At 39.0% G+C, this 23,535-nt stretch overlaps 1 protein-coding gene across 1 annotated transcript; it reads right to left on the bottom strand.

The window, feature by feature from the left end:
* tonsl (tonsoku-like, DNA repair protein) lies at positions 1-22,819 on the bottom strand. The gene is made up of 28 exons (XM_058399948.1): positions 22,542-22,819; positions 22,227-22,322; positions 21,976-22,118; positions 21,695-21,878; positions 21,350-21,479; positions 21,073-21,244; positions 20,634-20,748; positions 20,366-20,511; positions 19,423-19,575; positions 19,183-19,308; positions 18,717-18,909; positions 18,558-18,613; positions 18,286-18,375; positions 18,130-18,202; positions 17,832-17,995; positions 17,099-17,222; positions 16,596-16,819; positions 15,526-15,994; positions 15,179-15,369; positions 14,053-14,153; positions 11,707-11,863; positions 11,020-11,098; positions 10,599-10,906; positions 5,960-6,131; positions 5,423-5,598; positions 2,194-2,267; positions 1,677-1,810; positions 1-670 (listed from the first exon to the last, which is right to left on the bottom strand). Exons 1-28 carry the CDS (start codon positions 22,564-22,566, stop codon positions 483-485), a joined length of 4,263 nt encoding a protein of 1,420 aa, XP_058255931.1. The 5' UTR covers positions 22,567-22,819; the 3' UTR covers positions 1-482.
* Between the last annotated feature and the right edge of the window lie 716 nt (positions 22,820-23,535).

Raw genomic sequence — 23,535 nt, 5'->3', positions numbered from 1 at the left:
TGTGACTTTTAATACATTTAACAACGTTTGGGTCTCATTGATATCTTGATTTTATATATCACTTGCACACATTTGTATAGTTTCTTATTTATTAGTACATTTCCTTTACAGGATCCAAATTAAGATCAATGCAAGAATGAATATCGCTCTGCATTGTGAGAAGCTCTGCTCAGCTCTTCTGTCAGTTCATTCTGTTTTTATTTTTAATGCTGAATGTTTCTAAGACAGGGCTGCATTAGTAACAGAAGCTGCTTCTAATGAACACAAAAACCTTTACTGCTTCTGCAACACGCGTACATTCTGACTGATGTCACCACACCAAGTCACCACATTTAAATACATCTTACACAAATATATTTGTACATAAATACAAAAGATGGAACATGGAGTAGGAGGGGAAAGAGTCCAACAGAGGAAAAACACCAGCACTGGTTTTGGCTCAGTTCAATTCTCCAGTGACTGCACAAATGCTACAGTGCGAGTTAACGTGGAACAGGAGTCATACTGAGCAGGCACTTGGAGTTACGCGTCAGGATACAGCCTGGCCAGCTCCGCCGCAGTATCTCCTGATCCAGTTTGTTAAGCCTTTGAGAGCACAGTCGCAGATCCTCAACGTGCTCAGCCAGGCTCTCCAAACACGCCATGTCCCATGGCCCACACACCTGGCAACCTGACATAGAAATGTCCATAAGCAGAAATGATTTATCAGACACACATACACAAGAAGGGCTGCAACTAATAAATACAATTATATTAAAACATTCAAGAAGAAGCTAAAACTCAAAGAGGCTCTGTAACTGTAAATTCATCAGATTTTTTTCACATCCATTTAGATGCATTTCATTTCAAGCAATAAAATCTAATTTTCAAAAAAAATTAATTTTTGAATATATATTATAGTGTTCATCAAAAAATGTCTCGTTTTCCAGCCTGGATAAAATGAAAACATATTCCAGTATTCATCATTCAGTCATGGGCAATGTGTTATGTGGAGGATGCCCTGGTGCCAGTACTGATTTGGGGGTTTAATATATTACTGATTGCTATTCTGTTTAAGATCATGTTATATATTACCTATATTTCTGTAATTTAAGTGGCCATTTCCTGTGTATTACATTGATCCAATCTAAAAAAAAAAAGAAGAAGAAGCTAATTTCAAGTGTGTTTTGAGCCCAAATACTTGTCTTATCAGAGGACTGAATCATGACTGGCTACTCTAGCATAAACACCTGATACTTCAATACTACTGAAATTTGTGGATTTAAAAGGATCTTTTCTTTATTTATCTGTAATTACTTTATTCTGGTTTGGTCTGCAAAGGATCCGGAGCTTATGCCTGGTCACAAGGTAGGAGAACTGCCCCCAGACTGGACACCAGGTCATTGCGGGCCATCATGCACATGCACCTGCTCATTTAGAATGTACCATAGTCAGTTCACCTACTGGAATGTTTTTCGGACACTGGGAACCTGAGAACCAGGAGGCCACAAATCAGAGAACCCAAGCAGTTATAAGGGGAACACGTAAAACTTCACACAGAGAGCAACCTGAGCTGAGCATTAAACTGGTGACCCCTATACAGCAAGATGTCTACACTATGTCTTATGTCATCATGCCACACACACAACAATGCACCTGATGATATAATGCTATGATAAACTACTCAGATGACTAACCTTGAAGGTTAAGGAGAGTCAAAGGTTGTCGTGCTTCCCCAAGAGCATGTAGGATGCTATGAAGTCCAGCTGAGGTCACAGAGGGATTAGCTGACAGGTCCAGAGACACAAGGGATGGACAAAGAGGGAGACACCTACAACGGCAACAGAAAATTACTTATGACTTGCACTATATTCCTATTCACAGAGAATCTGATTGTCAGTGAAAATCTGCACCTACTAACACACACTTCCTGACCTTACATACTGAACCATTCCTCAGAGGGGAAAAGCTCCAATCAGTCAGAACAGAACTGGGATACACAGTCCCCTCCATAAGTATTGTATTGATAAAGCCAAATCTTTTATTTCTGCTTTACACTGAAAACATTTGGTCTTGAAATGAAAGTTGAATATGAAACAATAGATTAAAAATCCTGCTTTTGTTTGAAATATCAGTGAAAGTTCATTACATTTCAGAGAGTCACACAAATCATCTGAGCACAAATAAAAATGATTATGGAGACATTATTTTCACCTTGTGAAAGATCTGATACTTTGATCAGTCAGTCCATTTGCAGCCAAGCCCAGATGTGTAAGTGAGCAGTCACCCTGAAAGACACGCACACACACATGCACGCACACACACATGCACGCACACACACATGCACGCACACACACATGCACGCACACATGCACGCACACATGCACGCACACACACATGCACGCACACACACACCCACCCAAAGACACACGCACCGACACACGCACATGGACTTAATAGAATAAATAAATAAAAAATTCTCATAGAATAGAATAATTAAACCAATAAAAAAAAAGAAATTTTGATAAACTGAGAATAAAAAAATAAATGAACAGAATTAAAATCATTAGTGTATGCCAAAGACTGAAGAGGGCTTATTAATCAGTTTACCACAAGTAGTCACACTGACTCCGGAAAGATGCAGATGCAAATGTATAAAAGCACACTTTAACCACCATCACTTAGTGTGCAAAGTGGTCAGAAGCAGCTCATGCAAACCTCATAACCTCATAATCCTGTGCAATGAATAGTTTTCTTCTATCTCAAGGTGTCAATTACTCACTATGTCTGAAAGCCTTCTTCTTCTTAAAAAGAAAACAACTACTTTCTGGTGATTGGAATGGTGACGTTATAAAGCTGACCAATTATGATAAAGGGCTGAGTTCTTTATATGACAGACAATGTGCAAGAGTTTAAAAAAAATAATTATCATATAGATGTGACTTTGGCCTCATTTCTTAGCATAAATAAGAATTTGTAGAGGTCTGGTGACATCACATTTATTACTTCCAGTGGTTAGGATAGGCAACTAACATGCCTTCATTTCATTTAATACTTAATCATTAACAATTAATTTATGATTATAAATAAGGCAATTCTGTGTCTGTCCGAAAACTAGTCAGTATCTGGTGTGACCACCATTTGCCTCACGCAGTGCAACACATCTCCTTCGCATAGAGTTGATCAGGTTGTTGATTGTGGCCTGTGGAATGTTGGTCCACTCCTCTTCAATGGCTGTGCGAAGTTATAATTTTGTTCAGTGTATATATGTATATATATATATATATATATATATATATATACACACATATATTCATACATACATATACACTGAACAAAATTATAACTTGGGCTGCAGCTGCTATCGATTATATTAGTAATCGAATATTCTACCGATTATTCCATCAATTAATCGAGTAATCGGATAAGTACTTTTTCTTTATTAAAGAGGAATACTAAATATGTAAGAGAAAATAAGACAGGTCTTTTAAAATGAACAATTAAGTTGTTTCCTATTTAGAAAAATGAAAATAAAATCTAAACCCATTTAATGCATTTAAGTAACATTCAAAATGCAAATACAAATATATAAATAAAAAAAACTTTAGGTAAAAATAGTATAACCTAAAACATAATGATAATAATAATAATAATAATAATAATAATAATAATAATAATAATAACAATAATACCTAAAACATTGCATTTATGTTAAGTTAACGTCAACTTAACTTTGACGTTTCAGTCTAACTACAGCTCAAGCATGACATAAGCCTTTACTGTCTCCCTGGAAGAATTTGTGGTTTTTGTAAGACGCAAAAATGAGTGGACAGGAAGCTAACTTGGAACATGAATAAGAGTCCATACAACAAATTTCTCTGTAATTTTTCTGTAACATGAAATCAGAGTTATTTGGAGAATCAACCCTGTTAAATGTCTCACTACATACTGGGGTGTGTGTGTGTGTGTGTGTATAAAAAAATAAAGAAAGAAAGAAATAAAAAATAAAGAAATAAAAAAATGAAATTAAATAAAATTAACGTTTGACTAACAGGGTAGGATGGTAAATTTATTGCAGCATTCCACTGTATTGCATAGATGTGTATAACATTTGACTACTGAGCAAGCCAAATACGAGTCTTCCTGATCACACACACACACCCTCTGATTCTCGCTCTTCGACGCCGCGGTCTGCGGATTTAAAAACGCGCTGAAACACGTGAAAGAGCCGAAAGTCTGCCGTCGTTCTCATTATGAAATTTAAAGGGGACTGAGGCCATCACCAATTTGTGTACAGTTTATGGAGAATCGCAGACTCTTTAGGGAAGCCGAGTAGAAATGCGACGCCCATGACTAGCCTTAATTTCAACTAGGAATCATATTGATTTAAGATAAGTGCAAACGTTCCTATTGTTTTAAGCTAAGTTTAAAGCGGGGACTGTGTGAGAATGAGAAATTAACGCGGTGAAGTTAGTTTGATATTCGGAGAGACATTCGGAAGCGGTATTTTAGGGACCGTCGACAAATTTCTGTACGACTGAAATGTGGTACTTGTTACATACCTGGCTACCTGCCCCAGTTATTCTAATTTCTTCTTAAATATACATATGCCATGTGATCCAAAACTAGTACCAAAATAATCTAATTGGAAACCCCCACGAGGTACACCTCTTGTTATCCCAAAATATGTTTTCACTGATTTTTATTTGTCGACGGTCCCTAAAATACCGCTTCCGAATGTCTAATGTCCGAATCTCAAACCAACTTCACCGCGGTTGAGATGTTGAAGTGTGGATCTTGTAGTGTTGCGGTACACCAGTTCAGTCTTACAGTAATCACACTGTACAGAGTTTTCTGTCTGTTTTAGTTTGAAATGATCCCAAACTTTGAAAACTTTCTGCCGTTTTCTTTGGCCTGAATCTTCTCTGTGTGTAGTTACACTAAATGGACTAAACGAAGCTTCGAGGCAACTAATTTGCCTCGATGATTTTTTGTATTCGAAATATATATATATATATATATATTCCTTCATCTAAATAAATAACAGTCAGTGGTGCGACAGCAGTTGCACTGCTTCATGTTCTGACTCAACTATTATGGCAATTTCCCCCTTACATTTACCACTACTCAGATTGGTGTGCTTTACTGGGTGCACATATGGCCAGTTTTTGACTCCTGATATATAGCAAGATACTATAATGTAAATTATACAAATATCTAAGTTAAGTCTCTGAGTCCATGGCATTCAACCATGGCATTCATTCATGGCATTGTATAATGTTTAAAAAAAGGTACCACTTATTATGGTGAGCATTTTCACTCTGGTTCTTCATCAAAATGTTATAGTGATGTATACAATAATGTTTCAACAAGACCATTCAGTGGCAGTACTGAAATATTAATAGCAAACACATGTGTGTGCACGCTATGGAGACAGGTATACCTGTGTTAGAAGTTTGCTGAGGAGGTCCAGAGCAGGCTGATCTGAGGGACCCTTACACACAGCATTAAGCTCCAGGTGTGTGAGCTGTAGTAGTGGCAATGTCTTCAACACTAACTCAAACCCTGTAGCACCCAATGCATTCTGGGACAGACACACTGACCGTAAGTGACCAGTACCTATAAAGCAAACATAAATATCAGAGTTTATTCTAGTCAGGGTCACAGTGCATCCAGAACATATTGCAGAAAAACTATTCATGTGGCAGGAGTTCACATAGGGTAACATGCCAGTCCATGGCCAGGTGTCATACACACACACACATACACATATGCCCATTCATACCTTTCCTCATTGGTGTCAATTAGTGGCAAACATGAGAACATGAGAAAAATGGACATTTTCATGGACAGGTAGGTAAACTTACATTACTTTTTTTTTTATCACACCAACCTGCTTGGGTATTACATGCATTACATACCCGTGTTCACTAAGTACTGTGAAGCTATCTATAACTACAGTTTAGAAGAGAATAATTACCTGTGAGAGCACTGACCAGCAAGAGCCGGTGTTGCTGAAGGAAACGAGCAGTGAGGCCACAGGCTCGCAGAGTCAGAGTAGCCAGAAGGGGGCAGGAGGACAATAAACTTGCCAGAGCCTGAGACCAGCCATCTCCAAGAGGATTCATACTCACATTCAGCTCCTCCAGACACTAAGTGAGAGGAAGAGACACCAGCAGTAAATTAGTAGCATCATTAACCAGTACATACATCTATTCTGCTCTCTTGCACTTATATAGGATAATGGCCAGATTTAGAGAAAAGTCTAATTCACACACATTTTCCACTTTGACAATGTAGGGCATTAAAAAAAGATGATCACATTATCCTCTATCCTCATTTCAATACTGTATTGTGCTGCAAGCTGCAATCAGGTCCTTTTGTGTACATATCAAATAAAATTAACAGGATGAAAAACATCTTTTGCTGTTACAAAGACATACGCAAGTGCAAGTAACACAAAAAAGGCAAAGAGAGCACATGATTTGCCAGTTCTGGAAATGAAAAATTTGCCAAATTTGTTCATTCAGCAATATGTTCATCAAGAGCCTATTCTGAAAACACTTGGTGTGATGCAGTAAACACTAAATGATATGTGAAAATGTGAGAAAGTCCACACCTGAGCTGCGGATTGAACCAAGGACCGTTTCATGATATTAATATCTACATAGATATGTTACACATGGCACCTTTTATTTTTGCACCCACCAACCATGATATGATTAAACATTTAATGGCTCTGAATGTCTGTCCTTGGTTTGAGCCCTGGATGTTGCCTGTAAAGACAAGAATTGGTCATAATCATTACAACCATTTGGAATGGCCTGAAAAAGAAAGAGTCTACTAACAACTAGATGTGGAACAGTTCAGCCAAAGAAAACAGCAGCAGCTGACAGTTGTGAAAAACAAAAAAGACTTTGAAAAAGACCGCAAGATGCAAACCACTTCTGAACAATAAGAGTAAGAAAACCAGAATAGACTTCATAAAGAAATACACAAATGAGCCACAAAAAGCAAACTTGAAACAGAATTAATCCCTACAACACTGATGAAAAGTCCAAAGTGTGGAGAAAGAAAACATAAAAGCTTAAGAGTCTAGCTTGGTGGAGTCATGCATTGGGTTTGCCTAGCTGCTTCTGGTATGTGGCTCACGAATCTTTAATCCTGATGCAACTCATAAATTTAGAAGTCTACAGAAACTCTCAAACTGCCAATTTACAGAAAAGTGCATCTAATCTATTTGGGAGGACATTTATCATGCAGGAAATTAATGAAATTAAATTTGGCAAGTCAATCACCAGACCTTAACCCAGCTGAGCTGTATTTCACCACCTGAAGAGGGAAAAACCTATTAAAACAAACAACTGAACACACTGTACATGCCTGAAAATTCACCAAAGAAGAAGAGTGCACTTGATGCACTTATTGCAGGTGAGGAATATGCAAAAAAATGGGGTGGCCCATTACTTGAAGTCTCATGTTAATACATTCATATATCAGGAAATGAGAGTTGAAATTCTGATCTGTCATCTCATCTTATGACCTCAACCTCCAATGTCTTGTGTTTATTGTAGTGTTGCTTGACTGCTTGACTTCCTCCTGTAACTGTTTATTTGTGAAAACATCATTGTATACCTAGACTTTAAAATATGCCTCAATTGTATTACTTTTTTTTTGCCACTGGCAATATAGAAACAACAGAGAAATCAACTATTTGAGCCAAATTAAAAAAAATATAGTACAGGTATATAGTATATATATACCTGTGTATATATATAGTATACTATATATAATATAGTAACTTGAAAGCTGCCCAAGTTTTTCATCAAGTAGGCTCTTCTATGTAAAGTCAACCACAAACCCACACATCCTTTTCCTCTACTTCGTTCACACATCTTTTTCCATGTTATGTGTGAGAATAGCAAGTGGGTGTTGCAATCATCAATGGAAGCTGACAAACCACATGATAGTAGCTAACAGAAACACTCTTGCAATTATTTTTTGGAGAGCTAGTATATGTATTTATAACAATAATGTTGGGTTGTCTTGACCGACCCTGCAGCTAAGCAGCTCTCTCATTCTATTAACGACTACTGTATCTAAAAAAACAAAACAAAAAAGCAACTGAAAGGACAATTACCTTCTAAAGTGATTTTATGTTTACAGTCTATTGTAATGTTTCTTCTTTAAATGAGCTTCATGAATCCTGTCTTTGGTGGTTAACCATTATTTGGTTCAGTTCTGATAAAAATATGCTGCAGTAGCCCTAGTGGAAATGCTGACTCATTGCCACTGTGGTTTCATGTAGATAAAGCTATGGTTAACAAGAGCTGCCCTGAAGATGTTTTCTCAAGGCCAATTCATTACGTATATGTATGTACTCTCTGTATATAAAGCCAAAGTAGATAAGAAGATTCAGCTTTGAACAATGTACATCTACTCTGTACATCATTTCATTTTTTTTCCATTTCACTACACATGTTCTTTTTCGGTGCTAAGTGTCCTGTTTTTTGTATTGTCTTTTTGTACCTACTGGTTTTGGACTGTATTGTCTTTGCACTGTTTGCACCTAGTTGCACACAAAACTTTGGTCCTAGCTCTGTGTTGTTTTTTCGTATTTGATCTTTATGTTGTATGTTTATGTAGCACCAGGTCCTGGAGAAACGTTGTTTCATTTCACTATGTACCACTGTGTGGTTGAAATGACGATAAAGCTTCTTCAATCTTGAATCTGATCCACCAAAGTTTTGTCCAAATAATTACATCGACTAAAACGTCTAGTAAAGTAAGAATAATTGAGAAAATATTAGTGCTAGTTCTTCTAAATTGGGATTTAATCCAAAATATATGTTTTAAGAACAGTGTCGATCAGTTGTCTAATTGTTTTTGTCACAAAAAGTAAATACAATTAATAAGCTTAAGTCATATAAATTCTAATAACCGACCTGACTCTATGGGATAAACAGTTATAAAGCAGAGTCAAAAATGTGTTAACTTGGTTATAATCAAATTAGTCTGCTATTTGATAAGTAATTTAATGATATTTATTTAATAATCTCTACACTCTATTATGCTGCCATGTCAGCCAGTAACTTTTACTCCTATTGATATAACCAGACCCAAAAAGATTTATGCATTTGGAGTAGAAGCTTCACAACTTGATATTAATATGCTAGTATAATTTATCACTCAAACCATGGCAAAAAAAATAGTCTTTTTCTCCACAATAAAACAGGAGATGAGCCACTTAGCATATAAAATCTGGAAGAACTGAAATGACACTGCCTGGAAGCACCACTCCATTCCCCAATGTCCTATTCTTCTACTGGTCTCGCAAGACACTAACATTTCAGCCTTTTAGATTATTCATGTGAAAAAAAAAAAAAATCTAATTATCCCAGGCCAATATGATAGCCTTTAGCTCCCTTCCCGCTAGGAGAATCATCCTGTTTAAGTGGAAAGAGCCGTTGCCACCAGTGGGTGCTCACTGGATTAAAGAGGTCTTGTATTTTATTCATCTAGAAAAGATTTGCTATTCCATAAAGGGATCCACTCAGGAAATTTATGATGTCTGGCAACCATTTATGAGCCACTTTGAAAATATAGATGCAGATAAATTGGATCGGTAATAAAAAAAATTTCTTTTTCAGTTTCTTTCTCTAATATGTTTTTTTATTATTCTTTTGTTTGTTCTATATATATTTTCTCTTTTTTCTTTTTCTGCTGTCTGGGTGTGGTTTTCTTGTGGGGTGAGGGGAGGGAAATGGGTGGGGGAAAAAAAACTAAAATAATAGTGTACCATGTATGTATGTATATGTAGCTTGTTTAAATTTCAAATAAAAAAAGACTTTGGTTAAAAAAAAAAGAAAAAGAAAATCTAATTTTGTACTGTATGTTCAACTTGGGTAACATTAGACAAGCCTATAATTAACATTAACTAGAAGTACTTATTAGGGAGGTTTCTAAAGTTTTGCAGCACTTTTAGAGACAGAGACAAGTAAAGAATGTAGAGCCAAAAAGATGAAATTGTAAAATTAAGGCCTTAAATGAAGTGCCAAATTGTAAACTTTACAAACATTTTAATGGTGGTGAAAATTATGAAGTAATCAAACATTGCTCTCCTGCACCATTTGTTAAGTTGCTGAAAATCAAGGGAGAAAAATGTTGGGCATGTGCACATTAGATGCCTGATTTTTTAAAAGGATTATGTTGAAAATGTTTACTATGCATTACTGCAGAATCCAGCTTGGTTACCACTGGCAGCCAGCAGCCTCCAATTACATAACTGGTAAAATTATTATGCTATTAATTTCTCCATAATTTTATAGGTTATTCCTTCTGTACAAGGAATTTATTTTTTTGCAAATTTGTTTAAAAAAAAAAAAAAAAAAAGCAAAATCATGAAGAAAAAAAAATCAACATTGTCCATTTCTAATTGGCTAAATGGCTATTTTTGTAGAATCAAAGATTCCCTGAAAGCTAGTGAAACCAAGTATCCCCTGTAATTTCTAGTTGTGGAAATCTATATAAAAATCAAATAACTTTCCTAATAATGTACAAGACTGGGAGGTGAAAAAACTAGCAAAAGAGAACAAAAAAAAAAAAAGAGTAAAAAGTACCGGAAAAGCATGTTGAGTCCTTCCCTCTAGTGTACTAGCTGCCTTCTTAATGCCTTCTCCTGTGATCTGATTGGCTGAGATATCAAGAAGACGAAGGAGGGGCATGGTGGTTGCTGCAGAGATGAGCTCAGGAAGGAGGTCATCATTAAGACGGTTGGCAGAGAGTCTGAGCTCTGTGAGGCTGCTCTGGAGTTTAAGAGCACGCAGGAGGGGAGACAGGCTTGCTGGAACCAGACTAAGACCACATACACACACATGAGGAGATCCGTCCTGCACTTCACATAACCTCAACACACGCCCATTCTCTTCTACAGTAAATACACACAAAGAAAGCGGGGGGATTAAACACACCGGCACAAAATATATTGCTGTTCTTCAGTTTAGACAAAGGTGACAGTAAACTAGCCAGAAAGACACTCACCCACGCCTAAACTCTTACAAGCTTTCTTATATCGCTCAGGAAGAGGAGGGAGATCCCAGGAACAGACCTCTGCCAAAACCTGCAGACACATAAGACACAGAGAAAAAGATTGCATAGATTCTTCAGTGCATTAACTCACTAACCAAAACATACTTGCTTTTCCATCAAGGCTCTACATATTTAAACTACACTCTATGGTCAAAAGTCTGTGGACACTTGGAAATAAATTTTTTAAAAATCTCTCCAGATTTAGTCCCCCTTTGCTCCACTCTTCTGTGAAGGCTTTCCACTAGATTTTGTAGAGTAGATTTGCCCATTAGGCACAAGAGCTTTAATGAGGTTAGGCACCGATGTTGAGTGAGGGTGAAGCGAGGAGTTTGACAACCCAAAACCTTAACCACTAAGCTACCACATCCCACATGTTTAGTGGGAGTGAGTTCAGAATGACTCTGCTTCATCTACACCAACGTTGTTAAATGTTGCTCTTAGTTCCAGTGAAGGAAAACCTAATGCTATAGAGTAAAAAAAAAAAACATTCCATACAAGTGTGTGCATTCAACTTGGCCAAATTGCAGCAGTCTGAGAAAGACCAACATTCTAATGTGACATTCAGGTGTCCACAATATTTTGAACATATAGTAAAAAATTTCTAATGCTATTTTGGCAGGAGTAAGAAGATCTCGTCACCTCCTCGTTGGTGTGCAGAACAGCCAGCAGCAGATCTGCAGGTGAGAGCAGAGCGCCCTCTTTCTGCAGAGAGAGACGTGGAAGAAGCCCACAGGTCTGATAATAACGTTGAGCAGCTTGCTCACACAGCCACGCCACAGTACAGGAGTCGGCCTCACTGAAAATACACAAAATTAAAAGTGACACACACACACACCTTACTCCACACAATACAGGATTGCCCTCAGTGTGTGCAAATAAAGGGTGGCTCATGTAAAAACCCTCATGCTACACAAATAGCATGTGAAACAGTGGTGAGAACACAACATTAGATTCCGCAAACACACGCTGCACTGGAGGGCTTATTAAAGCTGTCAAGAGATAATCATAAAATCAAGAATAAAGGTTACAATCCCATTAAATTATAGCCTTAGGATTTTGCCTAAAAAAAATCAAAGTCGAATAAAATAATTCCTATAGTTGAATATGGCAGAAATTTAAACAGGCATTTCAGGTAGCCTGAGAAAAAAAACAAAACAGTAAGTTTATATTTTATATATATATATATATATATATATATATATATATATATATATATATATATATATATATATATATATATATATATACACACACATATATACACACACACACACACACACACACACACACAGGGGTTGGACAATGAAACTGAAACACTGGCCAATTTAGTGTTGGAGGTTTCATGGCTAAATTTGACCAGCCTGGTGGCCAATCTTCATTGATTGCACATTCCACCAGAGCAGAGTGTGAAGAGCAGAGTGTGAAGGTTTAATTAGCAGAGTAATAGCACAGTTTTGCTTAAAATATTGCAATGCACACAACATTATGGGTGACATATCAGAGTTCAAAAGAGGACAAATTGTTGGTGCACGTCTCGCTGGCGCATCTGTGACTAAGACAGCAAATCTTTGTGATGTATCAAGAGCCACGGTATCCAGGGTAATGTCAGCATACCACCAAGAAGGACGAACCACATCCAACAGGAGTAACTGTGGACGCAAGAGGAAGCTGTCTGAAAGGGATGTCCGGGTGCTAACCCGGACTGTATCCAAAAAACATAAAACCACAGCTGCCCAATTCACTGCAGAATTAAATGTGCACCTCAACTCTCCTGTTTCCACCAAAACTGTCCGTCGGGAGCTCCACAGGGTCAATGTACATGGCCGGGCTGCTATAGCCAAACCTTTGGTCACTCGTGCCAATGCAGTAATGTTCAGATACACCCCAAAACATTTAAAGTGATTGAAGATTAAAAGTGAAATGATATTTTGACAGCCCTGGAAACTCCAGTATGCAACACTAGTGACTAACTGCTATTCACACATACTGTACAGAGCATGTACTCACAGTGGGGTGAAAATGAGTACACAACAGAAATTTTGCACACAAAGTGTACATACACACACACTGGCATAACATTATGACCACCTGCCTAACAATGTGTTGGTCCCCCTTTTTCTGCCAAAACAGCCCTGACCCATCATTCACTTTGTATTCTGACACCTTTCCATCAGAACCAGCATTAATGTCTTCAGCAATTTGAGCAACAGTAGCTCGTCTGTTGGATCGGATCACACGGGCCAGCCTTAACTCCCCAGTGAGCCTTGACTGCCCATGACACTGTCGGTGGTTTACCACTGTTCCCTCCTTGGACCACTTTTGATAGATACTGCCCTTTTGCTGCCAAAACAGCCCTGACCTGACGAGGAATGGGCTCCAGTAGATTCCTGGAGATGTGCTGTGGTATTTGACACCGAGAAGTTAGCAGCACATCCTCTCCATGGATCCCACCTCGCAACTTACAGGTCTTAAAGGATACTTACAGGATTTACAAGACACTTTTGATAGATACTGACCACTGCAGACCGGGAACACCCCACAAGAGCTGCAGATTTGGAGATGCTCTGATCCAGTCGTCTAGTCATCACAATTTGGTCCTTGTCAAACTCGCTCAAATCCTTACGCTTGCCCATTTTTCCTGCTTCTAACACATCAACTTTGAGGACAAAAATGTTCACTTGCTGCCTAATATATCCCACCCACTAACAAGTGCCATGGTGGCTCAGTAATATTCAGATACACCCGAAAACATTAAAAGTGAGTGAAAATTGACAGCGAAGATTGACAGAGTACATGCTCTAGTACTAGTACTAGTATGAGTACTAGTGTTGCATACTGGAGGTTCCAGCTCCAGTATGCAACACTAGTGACTAACTGCTATTCACACATACTGTAGAGAGCATGTACTCACAGTGGGGAGAAAGTGAGAACACAACAGAAATTTTGTACACAAAGTGTAAAAAAACCCAAATAGATGCTTCAAACCTGTGTGGAACAGGAATAAGGAAGATGTTGTTCTGAACTCTGACTCTCATCCTGATTGGTGCAGGCAATGGGGCTGCTGAGGTCTGAGGTATAGCCTGTGGCTGTGACACACAAGCGAAAAACAAACACATAAACAAGCAATTCAGTGCTGTGTGAATTACTAGTGATTGCTCAGGGGACTTTTGATTAATTAGTCATTTAGTGAGATCACCTAGTAAGTTTATATCTTCAAGATTCTTTTATTGTCACTATAGTGAGTACAGTGAAATTAGAGCAGTCCTAATTTCAGTCCTAATTGAGCAGTCCTCAGTGCAATTCACATTGTGCAAACTATACTTCCACTTTAACAAATGAAATAAGTGCTTAAAAAAACACACTGCGGGTGATAGTAATAAATAAGTCAATTATTGTAAGTGATGTATAAGGTATAAATAAGTATGTAAATATTATATAATATAATATTTCTAATAATTCAGTCAAATGTCACTCTGATTACAGTAGCTCTTAAATGATTATATTTCTATAAGCCAATCAGCCATAACATTAAAACAACATGCCTAATATTGTGTATGTCCCCTTTGTGCCACCAAAATAACTCATGGGTTGAGGCATGGACTCTCTGATCTCTGAAGGTGCTCTGTGGTATCTGGCACCAAGATGTTAGTAGCAGATTCTTTAAATCCTGCAAGTTGCTAGAAAACTTGTTTGTCAAACACATCCCACAGATGTTAGATATTGGTCAGGGGTTAGAATGGGCACTCTGACCGGTCTGCAGCTATACAGCCCCATACATAGCAAGCTGTGACACACTGTGTATCCTGACACCTTTTCTTCATAGTCAACATTAAACTTTTCAGCAATCTGTGCTACTGTAGCTCTTCTGTGGGATCAGACAAGATGGGCTAGCCTTTCACTGAAATATCAGTTCTTTCTTGGACCACTTTTGGTAGCTACTAATCACTGCACACTGGGAAAACCCCAGAAGACCTCTGAGAAGACACAGTCATAGTGTTCTGACAGTCATCACAACTTGTCATTTCTTAAAATTGCTCAGATTCTTATACTTGTGCTGCTTTTAAAAACGGTGGTTAACATTAGAAAGTGAGACAAGTGGAGACTCTCTCACCACTGTCTGTGTGCTGTATGGCTGAGGACATCCAACCTGAGGGGGCTCATCAACAGGGGTAATGATGGGACTGGGTGACCTGGTGACCTCTCTTCTGCCCAGCATCACCATACCAGGCAGTTGACTCATCTTCACTTGGCGGGCTTTGTTATTCTTTTTCAGAGAGAGACTCCTGCTGGAAGATGACTGACCTGCATATATAAATATAAATTACAAACTCAAAGTACATATCTCTTCCTTTATGGTGATATTTTATTTCCACATGTTTTAAGCAGATACATGCAGAATAAATTATTAAAAAATAAAGTCTCATTAATTGAAACAAAATGTTGACATTTGCTCCACACCTCTAGCAGACGACTCAAATGATCCAGATGCACGACTTTGGTTTCTAGAGGTCACACTGTTCCATCTGCTTTCCTGTTCCGACACAACCCTCCGTTTCTTTTTTGGCTGAACGCTCCCCAAGTCATCTTCCAGCCAGTCGTCTTGCAAGTAAAACTCCTCTGGGACTAGAGCTGACAGATCATTGGTTGATACTGCCGGTGTGTTGCTGAATGCTGGCTCTGATTGGCTCTGAGAGAGAAGACGGGACTTTGCACTGCCCAGGTTTTGAATGGCCCTGTGGTATTCCTCTCTGTCAGAGCGAGGCTGTGAGGGCAAATCCGTCTTTCTACCCCCATGTGGAGCAGGAATATCCTGAGTGGCACAAGCTTCTTGTGGGGATGGAGAGACATTTGCAAAGCGAAGTCTTGGCCGCACGAGACGCAGTGGGCTGATCTCAGAGTCCGAGTGCTCAGAGGAGCCGCTTTCATTCTGAGAGGTTAAGACGAGGAAAAAGAAGGACAATGTTCAAACCTTGAGATTCCTGACCTTTTCTAAATTGTGGCACACACTACAGACACAAAAAGATCCTAATCCTTTAATCCTAAAACCTATAAGAGTACAGATCTATCTAAACCATTAACATTCCAATAAAATCAGTAGCAAATATTGATAATCAAAGAAACCTGGAATGTACAATCTACAATGCAGCTTCATGATGACCCTATATTAATTATAGAACAAGCTGTATATTATTAGTTTTGTTCAGGACAAAACTACACCTATTCTGGACAAACTCCACAAAAAACAGAGGGCTGTTAACACTAAAGTTTTCCTATAACACAGAAAAACAGAGTTTTTCGTCTTCTCATCAGAAGTCTGCTGTAAAACCTAATAGAAAATTGTGTTTCTGACCAATCAATATTGCACTGTTGTATAGCTGCCCCCTTCAGTCCACTTGGGGATTGTGACCAGCATCTGTTTACATAAACCTAGATCACTTGAGCACCACTTAATTTACTAGCTTGGGCACATACAATAAGGAGCAATATGTGTCTATTGAAACAATCAAAGAAATTAATACACATCTTACCCCAAACAGAACATTCTCCTCAGTCCCCCGGGGTTGGTGCCGGGGGCCAGTGGATCGCCTGGGAGGTCTAGGAGGAGTACTGGCCTCCGGAGGGGTATGTGCATTGATCAAGGCATGCTGGGATACAGGATGGGACTCACTGTGCTGTAGCAGGGGCTCTGAGTACTCAGCGTCAAACAGCTGACTGTCCTGTAGAGGTTGTGGAGTCACAGGCACAGCTGCCACTACAGCACAGAAGACAAGAGAGAAAGTATCATTACTGATTGATCAAAAAAGTCTTGAATAAATGTCTAATATGTCTAAACACCATGCACAATCTTTACATTTAAATTTATTTATCTTTAATTATATTATTAGTATAATAGTGAAGTGTTTAAGATCTGTGAATACAATTTATCGCATTCAACTAAAGAGCTTAAAAAGCAAATATTTCAGAGACATAAATTAATGAAAGCCCAATACACAAAAGGGAAACTCTCTTAAATTACAAAAAAAGTCCTCACCTGCTCCCGTCAACGCTCTTTTCAGGAGTTTCTCAGTTTCTGAACAATCCTGCTGCGTTTCTTGGTCCAGTTCACGACCATACGTCTTTAGCCACTGTCGCAAGGTGTCTAGAGGTTTGTCACCCTGATAGACACACAAAATACACACAAGAACATTTTTCTCTGCAGTTTTGTCATTTGTTAATTCCCATCCACTAGTTAGTTAGTTCTCTCTATCTTATAACTGCTACCAGCTGGAAAGGGTGAAGGCTAACATGTGCTTTCTCTGAGAAATATGAAGCTAGCCAACTACATATTCACATATTGATGCTTGTGCTGCATCACAGCATCACAGTATCTGCCATCTGCAAAGGATGCTGCAGTGACCACCAACCATAACCAATTTTGCTTTCTTGGCTCCTGGCCACTGTAGAATTGTAGGGATTTGAACTTATAATCTCCTGACAATAGAATGAATGACACTGAGGAGCCCTGTGTAATTTTTATTTCATAAATTATTCAGGTTTATGGAAAACAATACTTTTCACAATATTTTTCAATGGGAAATTATATATATATATATATATATATATATATATATATATATATATATATATATATATATATATATATATATATATATATAATACGTATAACACAAGCGAGCTTTGGTAACAAATTTGGTCACGATCCTTAATTGGAGAATGCTATATATGGGTGTAGCTGTGTATTTGTATTTACAGTATAATCAGACCTTGTTATTGCGGACGTTAACAGAAGCCCCTCTCTGCACCAGCAGCCGTGCTACCTCAAAGTGTCCACAACTCAGGGAATCATGCAGAGGAGTTACTCCATCACAGTACGCACCACCAGGATCATTTATGTTTGCCCCTTTGTCCAACAGCAAGGCTACAACTCCTAAAACACACACAGGCACAAAGTAGATCAGCTGTCGAAATAGGAAATTTCTACATCAGTAAAAAATACAACAGAGGCTAATATGACTGTATCTATAGGTTAAACAGAGAAAGGAAATATAAGAATCTCTGTACCTAGATGGCCATGGTTGCAAGCTTCATGTAATGGAGTCCAGCCGCAGTGATCTCTGGGGTTTAGTGGATGGCCCTGTTGCAGAAAAAGAGCAGGTAGTTGGAATAATAACATCAACAGAGCTGATCTGGTGAGTTTGTGTGATGAGTTCAGCTCACCTGCTCTACCAGGTAATGGACCTGCTTCAAGTTGCCCTCAATGCAGGCTCGATGGAGGGCAGTTTCACCCTTCTCATTGCGGCGATTCCACTGTACACACACACAGGCACACAAATATATATATATATATATATATATATATATATATATACACACACACACACACACACACATACATACGTGAAAAGTGAGAAACAGAACAAACAGGTATGAAGTAATATCAAGTAAATGACAAATAATATGTTGAGCAGGTTTGAACAGCCCATACTTACCCTGCCAGTTTTCCTCCTGCCAGTCACAAGCTTATTATAGCCCTCCAGATCATCATCTGAACAGAAACCAACATGGTACGGTACATATGAGTAAAACATTCATGACCATTATTACATTATAACCACCTCTGTGAATATTATCTTTTTTGTTTTCTGTACCAGAATCTGAGAACTGGATGTCACTGTCCAGAGGTTCACTATTCTGCAGTTCCTCTTCCTCCTCTTCTTCGTCACTGTCCTCCATCCGGCAGCCCTCTTCCTCACACAGCTCCTGGAGACGAGCCTCAGTGGCATCAGCGCCTGCTGACCTAGCACGCTTTTGTGCCTGTAGCCACACCCTCAAAACACGTCTCTGTCACCAAGAATAAGAAACACACAACCGAAGCGAAGACACATTATTCCTGCACTCAAATGCTAACAATTTGTGTGAATGGAGCTCTTGGCATTTTGTGTTTAGATAATATAATGGTGCAGGTTTCAAGTGCAGGTTTCAAGTCAATTAGCGGGGATGGAGGTGCAAAACAAGTGGACATGCCTTCATAGTGCAACAAAGCCATAAGCTTTTTATTTAATTTGCCACGGAAAAGTGGTACATGAAAGTGGAAGAAGAAGGAGAGTGAGGAACCTGGAGTTTGCTTTGAGCTGCTCGCTCAGCACAATTCAGAGCAGCAGTATAACTGTTGTCCACCTCCCTCAGGCTCACACCGTGCTCCTCCTGACAGCTCGCGATGTTCAGCCACGTTTCACACTCCTGCCACACATGCATGAAACAATCAATGAGAAAATCTGGAAAGAAATGTAACTAATCCTTATAGTCTTTTATTTGCAAATAAGATAAAACACCAGGGCATGTGTGCTGCAGTACCTCTTTGGGATTGCCTTCTCTCAGCTTCAGCTCACGTCTGTAGTGCTCTAAAGCTTTGCTGTGTTGACGCAGGTCAGAATAAGTGGCCGCCAGAGAGACGTGGATTACAGCCAGCTCTCGTGTAGGTTTCCCCAACTGTTCGGCACATGACAGCTAAAAATGTAGATGTAAAATATAGTCTGGTGAAACAAACTAAAAGTATCTGGGCAATATTCCAAAAACAATGGAAGCAGTATACAAATTAACAGGGAAAATAGTTTGCCAGTGATGGCAGGAGATCTTGCAGTGATAAAGATAGTGCATGTCCCAAATGGCTGAGCCTCAAACTCCCTGAATAAAATCATATATGATCACTAATTAAATCTGTGACTGCCTTTCCAACTGACCTGGTACATGTTTATCGATACTACATTATCTACATATTTCAGTACAGCTTTTCAAGAATGGAAGATGTGTAGATGTTTCTGTCTCGGTCCTGCTACATTTTGCTACTCAAAACTGTTTGAGACGCCTCTGCTACACGTCTAAACACACGGCCATTTGAGAGCACCCCTAACAGAAGGAATTTCTGCACATTATTCTTTAGAATATAAGAAATGAGTTCTTATAATTACTTGCCACTTAAGAGCATTTGTTTTATTCTGACCCTGCTTGTTAATATCTACACATAGTAACACTTGTATTTAAGAAAAAGTAAGTACAAATACATACACAATTCAATTATTTGAAATACATGCAATGTAGACTTTCAAGATCTGGGAATCTTCTATCTGGTCTCATTCTTTCACATGATGATGCTGAACTATTTACTGATGGTTTCATTCTGATTTCAAGATAGCCACTGACACATTTTCATCTTTTCAAGAATCTGTTCAGTGTATTAACCTAGCAGCTATAATCTTCCTTTTTTTCAGAATTAGATTTAAATAGAACAGCCTCTTGCCTGTGTTTGATAAGCCTCCAGAGCTTTGGAATAGCAGCCCACTTTGCAATAGAGATCTCCCAGTCCCTCTGCAAGACCCAAAGCCTCCTGAGAGACGGTGTTAGTGACAGCTGCCATAGCTTCCTCCAGCTGACAGCCACGGATTGCTGCAGAAACATTGACGGACAAACACAGAGAATTGAACTGATAAAAATAGTAAACACATCTACTCTTTCATTTTCCAGAGCATGAAAAGGATCAATCACAGCCTCTCTACTTTCCCTCTTACCATATCTCAGGTCTCTCTTGACTGCCTCTCGTTCTGTAGGCTGCTGGGAACCGAGGCGGAAGGCTTTCTTCAGAGAGCGACGGGCTGCCAGCAGATCACCCAGATTAAGAAGAACCTACAGATAGAAAATATGTAAGACATAGGAAAAGCACAGACTACTCGACATCTTTATAAACCCTCGGTAGATAAACAGGCCCCGGATGTTAGAACACTACACTTTGTGAAGTATTATTATCTTTATAGATTTGTTATTTGCTGCTCACAATTTTATGTAAATATTGTTACATTATTTTAATCAGTGCTATTTTAGCCTATGTTTTTTTTCTAGTATATATTGTGAACATATCTGAAAATATTTGTTCATTTCGAACAATTTTACAAGATTCTGCCCCCTGCCAGCCATGTGTTTTAGCTAATTTACCCTTCACCCACTGCTCACCTTGCCGATGGTGTAGAAGCACTCACTCTCGCTAAACTTGTCAGTCATCTTGCGTGCACACTCCTTGCTCTTCTCAAAGCAGCGCATTGCAAGAGAATGCTGTCCATTTCTGAAGTGAATGCTGCCCAGATTGAAGTTGGCACGGTAGAGATCCTCTAGCAGATTGTTCTTCCTAAAACAGGAAAAAATCTGATTTAACTGCAGCACTGGTGCTGTCTATGTTGGGCAACAAGCATGCAGTGCGGAGTGACACAGGTTATAAACGCGAGAGTCTCACTCTGAGATGTAGATACTCTGGCGGATGAAATCACTGCAGCGTTGTGGTTCCTTCAGGCCGTCAAACACAAAGCCCAGGTTCAACAACAGACGTGCTCTCATTTCACTCAGCTCCCTTGCTGACACAGTCCCTATGATGCATACACAGCTACATTATTCACAAACACTGGATAGGCTCCAGATTCAGCACAAGCCTAACCATGATGAAGCAGTTATACTGAAGAATAATGAATTAATTGCTGAATAAAGTGCTAGTGCTAAAGGGACTGCAATCTTTACTGTCAGGTATCACCTGACAAAACCACCCTAGTCTTTAGGTCTAGTAGGTCAACAAGAGGGTGCAAACCTTCTAATCGTCCGTCCAGTATAGCCAGGCTCTTCTTAAAAGCGTCTTCTGCCTGCTTCAGGCTGTCCCGGGACTGATCGGAGTCATGAAGGAAGAGGTAAGTGCGACCAATGGTGGCCAGAGCTCTCTGCTCCTCAGCCGCATCATTTACAGAGCGAGCAAGATTCAGATGCAGTCTCTGATGCTGGAAGAGACCATCAGAGTTGTGTTGAAGCCAAAGATTACTTCACAGACATGGATATGTCCATCTAAAAGTGACAGGGTGTTTTCTACTGTTTTACCTTGAGAGCAGCTTCGATGTTTCCAAGTTCTGCGTAACATTCTCCTATCTTCCGATTGGCTACAGCGCAGCCGATGACGTCATGCAGAACCTCAGACAGCGCCAGCTCCTGCCGATGCTCCTCTATGGCCGCCTGGTAATCACCTGTGACAAGGAGAAAACCAGGACAGACAGACAGAATAGAATATCAAAAAAAAAATTGAGAACCATTAGGAACTATAGTTTGGGTTGCGGGATGAGTTACCATCTTACCATTCTTGGCTAAGAGTTCTCCGAGCTGATTGCACAGACTGGCCTCCTCCTTTAGATTATTGCTGACCTGGGCTTTGCTTTTGGCTTTCTGTAGTTCTGCATTTAAATAAGAAACAGGATGAAGTGACTTGAAACTAGGATACACAGAGCTCAGTATCAGCGCCTGATGTACTGTGATCCGACACAAACTTGTCAAATTAGTTATAAATCCTAAGACCGTATAGAAATCCTAGAATCAGGGACATCATTGATCTGATACTGAGATCTGATCTCCTCTAATCGTTACATTCCCCTATATAAACAGGAAGAACTTACGCTTGATCTCCTTGGCAGTACTCATTGTGCTGTTGCGCAGTAGCCGCTAGCTAGTCTGCTAGCCGGACACACAATACTGACAAATCAATAAAAAGGCACAACAAAAATAGCAGCTGGCATGTTCAACATGCGACTGTCTCGTTCTTGTGTTTCAAGCGATCAGGAGATTCAGTTAGATCTGCGATCCAGAGTTAGTAAATGAAAATATTAGTCTATATAAAAACATCTCTAGAAACCCACTTTGGTCTAGCCTCCGTTCACACCAAGGCGCCAAGATCCCTACCGCACGCTGATTGGCTGTTCACAGTACACGTCACTGGGTAGGGTCTAACAAAGCTCCTCCTCCACCAACTTGGCTAAACAAAGACGACTTGTTTATTATAAAGAGAATTTGATAGCATCAAATTCTATAAATTCTATAAATCAATTTTTAAGAAGACAAAATAAGAAGTCTCTGTTGTGCGCCTTTGCCACTTAAGTGACACCACTGGCTTAGTGTTATTCCTATAAATGGATATTTATATTAAATAGGCTGACATGGTGTTTTTCCCATTTCCTACACACACCAAGGTGTCTTATGAGTATTTTGAATATCTCCTCTACTCCTTTTTCTTCTAAATAAATTCCCCAGCCCACATTCAACACATAAATTTCAACATAATCGAACTATTTTAAACCAACTGTTCATTATGATTATTTATTGGTAGCGTAGAGCTTCAGTTCACTGACAAAACAAAGAAAGATTCTTCTTTAGGTCTACCTGCGTTATTGAATTTTGGATTAAACTGATTTAATTCAAATAAGCTGGTTCTATAATGAATTGTGATTTCCACCCATGAAAAAAAAAAAAAAAACTGGACCCCTTGGCTGTACCTCAAGAGACCACTAAGGGTCCCCTGATCCCACATTAAGATCCACTGGTTGCACAACAGTAACCTATAGTACTGCATACTTTGTTTAGCCTGGGCATGGTCTTTGTTTTTCTGCATTACAA

This window comes from Hemibagrus wyckioides, linkage group LG09, assembly GCF_019097595.1.
Source record: "Hemibagrus wyckioides isolate EC202008001 linkage group LG09, SWU_Hwy_1.0, whole genome shotgun sequence".
NCBI lineage: Eukaryota > Metazoa > Chordata > Actinopteri > Siluriformes > Bagridae > Hemibagrus > Hemibagrus wyckioides.
The sequence above is the reverse complement of the archived record's forward strand: the minus strand, read 5'-3'. Positions and strand labels throughout refer to the sequence as shown.

Excerpts from the sequence above, each read along its gene's own strand:
- tonsl (XM_058399948.1), bottom strand. The coding sequence starts at position 22,566 with ATGAGTACTGCCAAGGAGATCAAGC. Across the intron at positions 11,099-11,706 it reads TTCTGCACACCAACGAGGAG|GTTTTGGCAGAGGTCTGTTC; the intron begins GTGACGAGATCT and ends ATGTGTCTGCAG. Across the intron at positions 2,268-5,422 it reads TCAGCAAACTTCTAACACAG|GGTGACTGCTCACTTACACA; the intron begins GTATACCTGTCT and ends CGTGTCTTTCAG.